At 34.9% G+C, this 6,000-nt stretch overlaps 1 protein-coding gene across 3 annotated transcripts in view; it reads left to right on the forward strand.

Annotated features, from left to right (window-relative positions):
- The window catches only part of UBR5 (ubiquitin protein ligase E3 component n-recognin 5), a 101,304-nt gene that overhangs the window by 50,315 nt on the left and 44,989 nt on the right, over nt 1-6,000 (forward strand). For all 3 annotated transcript variants that reach the window (XM_024756546.1, XM_024756547.1, XM_024756548.1), the window contains exons 25-27: nt 3,931-4,028; nt 4,836-4,984; nt 5,479-5,570. In XM_024756546.1, coding sequence (XP_024612314.1) covers nt 3,931-4,028; nt 4,836-4,984; nt 5,479-5,570 — 339 coding nt within the window. The remainder of the gene's footprint in view (nt 1-3,930; nt 4,029-4,835; nt 4,985-5,478; nt 5,571-6,000) is intronic.

The raw sequence follows: 6,000 nt of genomic DNA on the forward strand, positions 1-6,000 counted from the left end.
ACAACATACTGATTTGATATTTTTTTACATTACAAAATGACCACCACAATAAGTGTGGTTACCATCTGTCACCATACAGAGTTATTACAGTCTTATTGATAATATTCCCTATGCTGTCCTCATGACTTATTTTATAACTGGAAGTTTGTACCTCACCTATTTCACTCATTCTCCTAACCCCCTGCCCTCTGGCAACCACTAGTTTGTTCTCTGCATCTATGAGTCTGTTTCTGCAAGAGGCTTCCCTTTTCTCCACATCCTCGCCAACACTTGTTATTTGTTGTCTTTTTTGATAATAGCCATTCTGACAGATGTGAGGTAGTATCTTACTGTGGTTTTGATTTGCGTTTCTAGTGATGTTGAACTTATGATGACTAGTGATGTTGATGACTAGTGATGTTGAACTTATTCACGTGTGTGTTGGCCATCTGTCGTATGTCTTCTTTGGAAAAATGTCTGTTCAGGTCTCCGGCCCAGTTTTTAATCAGATTGGGTTTGTTTGATGTTGAATTGTATGAGTTCTTTGTATATTTTGGATATCAGTCCCTTATTGGATATATCATGGGCAAATATCTTCTCCTGTTCAGTAGGTGGGCTTTTCATTTTGTTGGTGGTTTCCTCAAAAACTTTTTAGTTTGATGTAGTCCTGTTTGTTTGATTTTGCTTTTGTTTTCCTTGCCTGAAGAGGCAGATCCAAAAAAGATAAAACTAAGACCAGTGTCAAAGAGCATACTGCCTGTGTTTTCTTTTAGGAGTTTTATGGGTTCAGGTCGTAAATTTAAGTCCCTAATCCACTTCGAATTTATTTTTTTATATGGTGAGAGAAAGTAGTCCAGTTTGATGCTTTTGCAGTTAGCTGTCCAATTTTGTCAACACTATTTATTGAAGAGACTGTCTTTTTCCCCCATTATATATTCTTGCCTCCTTTGTCATGGGTTAATTAACTTGCCCAGGCTCACAAAACTAGTGAGTGGCATTGCTGGAATTCCAGCCCTGGTATGTGTCTTTATTACAGAATGGGGACTCCCAGCCTTGACCCTTATGTCACCTTCCCTATTTAGTACAAGAAGGTGTTTTGAGTTTTTTATTTTTGCAAGGCCCTCTCTTCTGTTCCATTGATCTCTGTGTCTTTTTTTTATGCTAGTACCATACCATTTGATTAATACAGGTTTGTAGTACTGTTTGAAATCAGGGAACATGATGCCTCCAGCTTTGGGTTTTTTTCCCTCAAGATTGCTTTGGCTGTTTTGGGGTCTTTCATGGTTCCATATAAATTTGATGATTATTTGTTCTAGTTCTTAGAAAAATGTCATGTGTATTTTGATAGGGATTGCATTAAATCTGTAGATTGCTTTAAGTAGTATGGTCATTTCAGTAATACTGATTCTTCCAATCCATGAGCAAGGTTTATTTTTCCATTTCTGGTCATCTTCAATTTCTTTCATCAGTGTCTTATAGTATTCCACATATTCCAAGTACAGGTCTGCTACCTCCTTGATTAGATGTATTCCTAGGTAGTTTGTTATTTTTGATGCAATTGTAAATGGGATTGTTTTCTTAATTTCTCTTTCTGATAGTTTGTTTTTAGTGTATACAAATGCAGTAGACTTCTGCATATTAATTTCGTTTCCTGCAACTTTACTCAATTCATTTATTTGTTCTAATTGCTTTTGGGTGGCATCTTTAGGGTTTTCTATATGTAGTATATGTCATCTACAAACAGTGATAATTTTACTTCCATCTTTCCAATTTGGATGCCTTTTTGTTCTTTTTCTTATCTAATTGCTGTGGCTAGGCCTTAAAATACTTTGTTGAATGAAAGTGGTGAGAGTGGGCATCCTTTTCTTGTTCCTGATCTTAGAGGAAATGCTTTCAACTTTTCACCTTTCATTATGTTAACTGTGGGCCTGCCAATTTGTGGCATTTATTATGTTGAGGTATGTTCCCTCTGTACCCACTTTCTGGAGAGTTTCTATCATAAATGGATGTTGAATTCTGTCAGAATCCTTCTCTGCTTCTACTGAGGTGATGATACAATTTTATTTTTCAGTTTGTTAATGTGTATCATGTTGATTGATTTGTGGATATTGAACCGTACTTGCATCCTGAGATAAATCCCCTGCTTCATCATGGTATATCATCCTTTCAATTATTGCTGAATTTGGTTTGCTGATATTTTGTTGAGGATTTTTGCATCTCTGTTCATCAGTGATACTGGCCTGTGATTGATTAATTAAAATGTTTTGTGATGTCTTGGGTTTTGGTATCAAGGCGATGCTGGCCTTGTAGGATGAGTGTGGAAGCATTTCTTCCTCTTACTTTTTTGGGGAATGGTTTGAGAAGGATAGGTGTTAACCCCTTAAATGTTTGGTAGAATTCACCTGTGAAGCTGTCTGGTCATGGACCTTTGTTTGTTGGGAGTTTTTAAATTACCGATTCAATTTTATTACTGGTAATCATTCTGCTCATATTTTCTATTTCTTTCTGATTCGGTCTTGGGAGATTGTATGTTTCTAGGAGTTTATCCATTTCTTCTAAGTTGTCCATTTTATTGGTGTGTAATCGTTCATAGTAAATCTCTTATGATCCTTTGTATTTGTTTGATTTTGGTTGTAACTTCTCTTTCAATTCTGATTTTATTTATTTGAGCTTTTTTCTTGGTTGAATCTGGCTAAAGGGACACATAAGTGTGTTTTGGAGTAAACAGAAGGGAGAAGTGTGTTTATTCTACAGTAAGCAGCTTCATGAAAGTGAAGTTTGAGTAGAACTATGAGAAATAGGGAGAAGAGGGAACAACAACATGGAGAAGTCTGAATATTATGAGGAACAGTAATTCATCCAATTCAGAGTGGAGGATTAGAAAGAAGAGAACAACAGCCAGTGGATCTGAAAAAAATAGGTTAAAATCACTACTTTGGTCTCTGTTCTTTGGGCTTGAATCCTCTCAATAATGGCCTTTGTTAGATTGTAATAGTATCAAAGTGGGATTATGAGAATAGTAATGAGATGGTGGTATAAAAGAGATGAAAATAGGCAAGAGTAGAAACCAGAGTCAAGGCTATGTTTATATGTCTGTCATAGCCTTTAATATGTGTGTTGTAATAAACTGAACTATTGAGTTGTTGAAAATGGAAAAGAAAGATGAGATGCAGAAGTTTAAAAATTGCTTTAGAAGGAATACTTTGTGAAGAACCAAAATTTTTGTCTGAAGTTACTTGGGACAGTGATACTGTTGGGTGACATAGATAAGTCAGGTAGAGAGCAGGTTTGCGGAGAAAGATGATTTGAGTTTTAGGCACGTTGAATGTAAGATACCACTGGGAAATCCCAAGTAGGCTTATCAAGTAAACAAGTGTAGGTGTTGGAACCGTATTATTGTGAGAGAAGTGGTAGTTGCTATGGCAGAAGAGAGAGAGAGGCACAAACGGCTGAGGACTGACTTCTGGGAAATGTGAGGGGTCTAGGAGGAAATAGAAATTCAGTGAAGAATGTTTAAATACATTTTAAAGAGGAAACTCGTAATAATAATAGCTAACACTTAACTGAATACTTGTTTTTTGCTAGGCACTGTGCTGAAACCTTTTAAGTAATAATTCATATAATCCTCCTTACAATAGCTTGAGATAGAGCCTATTACTATGCTCACGTCTAGAAAGTATTAGTTTACTCCAGAGCCCTTGCTGGTCTATTCTTTAGTGTCACTAAAGCCAAGAAAGTAGACCATGGTTTAGAGAGACAGAGGTTCCACAAAGTGGCTTTAAGTGAGGTAATATGAGGCCAGAAAATACCACTGATGGTTTTCTTTGAATGGTGAGACATTATTTACTAAGACAAAACTGTTTTTTTGTTTCATCATGAACATGTGTTACTTTCATAATCAGGAAGGACAATAATTGATAATATTTTTATATACAATTATTCTCATTTTAGGGATGCAAGAGGTATGACCCCATTTATGTCAGCTGTAAGTGGCCGAGCTTATCCTGCTGCAATTACCATTTTAGAAACAGCCCAGAAAATTGCAAAAGGTAATTTATTTCAACTTCTAAAAGAGTTGCTTATTTTTTAATTTGAATAGATTCTCTTCTATAATTATTCAAACCTAATTTCTGTATATGGAAATGATACTGATTAGAAACTATCAAGGTAATTCTTTTGCTTATGTGTATGAAATGCATATGCTTATACTTTTTTCAAGCATATTGTACCTTCTAACTTTCCATCAAAAAGCAGCTGGTCTAAATTTCCTTAAATTAAAAAAAAATTCCATAATGGATTGTGTAATGATTAATCTTTTGAAAGAAAAGATGGATTATTCTTAGAACCTGTCCACGTGTTAATTCGTGTTAGTGATAAAATTTTATGGAAAGAACAGGCCAGAAGTCTTACTGTTCTTACTGACTTGGATTTACTGCCTAACAGAAAGCATTAAGGAATATCAGTTCCTGCCAACCAGCCTTTAAAAGATTTAGTAGTTATCTTTTAAGAAATACTGGCTATGAATAAATTATGTGACTGCTTATAATTTGTTAAGTAGAGCTAGAACTTGAATCTTAACTGCATGAGGTAGAGCTAATGACTCAGAAGGCTGATGTTTGATGTATTTGTATTGCCCTCATATGTGGTTATGATATAATTATGCTTTGCTTTACTTTGTACCAGAATTGACTAGATTTCCTTGCATTGTTGACTTTGTATGTCAATTTATTTTATTAATATATAGTAGTTTCTTATTTATACTATGTAAATGTTAGAGCTTTTCCATTTGAGGAAAGGAGTAGATGGCTGTAAGTCTTTTCTTGATGTATGAACTATTATGTTTTTAATCTTTTTAGCTGAAGTGTCCTCAAGTGAAAAAGAGGAAGATGTATTTATGGGCATGGTTTGCCCATCAGGTACCAACCCTGATGACTCTCCTTTATATGTCTTATGTTGTAATGATACCTGCAGTTTTACATGGACTGGAGCAGAGCACATTAACCAGGTAAGTTATTTTATATTTCCCTATATTTATGCTATCTAGGTTTTCTTTTCTTCCCTTTGACCATGACTAGAGTTACAGTTCTTAGCTTTGGAATTGCAAGTCTGGTATTTCCTTTTACTCCTGAGTTATAAAATTCTCCAAAGAAAATTAATTTGTATTTAATTCCTAAATAAATGAGGCAAAGGAGTTGACTGTTAACACCAGTTACGGGCTGTCATAAAAATTAGAAATCTTCGCTGGGTAGTATAATCTGATTCACAGCTCTTGATTTAGACTTTATAACAGTTATGCCTTTTTTTGGATGATACAGATTATTTTTGCCCTTCTGGTAATATTTGATTCCCATTTGTGTACCCATCTGTGACTGTTTCCCAGAGCACATTAATTTTGCTCTGCTGTTGTTGTGATTGAATTGTTTTAGAAAATACCAGAAATAATTATTGTGATGAGACATACATACCATTTTTCTAAAAAGTATATCCTTTTCATTTTAGGATATTTTTGAGTGTCGTACATGTGGCTTGCTGGAGTCCCTCTGTTGTTGTACAGAATGTGCAAGGGTTTGTCATAAAGGTCATGATTGCAAGTGAGTGTGACTTTAGTTTTCTTTAATATTGTAAACTACTTAGATTCATATTCCCATATTAAAATAATCTGTACTGAGTCATGCTTTGTTTCATAATTCAGAAAGCATGAGGTTCTGTCAGGTTGCCCACGTTAAGCCACTGTGTGTATTAAAACGTAGTTTTTGATTTAAAGAGTACTTTGCAATGTTTGTTTGCTAGTTCTACTCTTTACATAAAACTAGCCTAATGTGCAAGAAATATGTGAGCATACATTGTGACTAGAATCAGTCTTTTAAGAAATATATATACAGAATGTTTCTGTCTGTGTTCTCCAGCCAAAGTCTCAGGCCCCCCTGTAGTAGGGTGTATTAGCAGGAAACCACTGAAGGCATTAAGGGAATCATGATTTGGCATGTGCCTTGTTTTTTTTTGTTTTTTTTTTTTTTTTTG

The sequence above is a fragment of the Neophocaena asiaeorientalis genome, unplaced genomic scaffold (genome assembly GCF_003031525.2).
Source record: "Neophocaena asiaeorientalis asiaeorientalis breed wild unplaced genomic scaffold, Neophocaena_asiaeorientalis_V1.1 scaffold29, whole genome shotgun sequence".
Classification (NCBI taxonomy): Eukaryota; Metazoa; Chordata; class Mammalia; order Artiodactyla; family Phocoenidae; genus Neophocaena; species Neophocaena asiaeorientalis.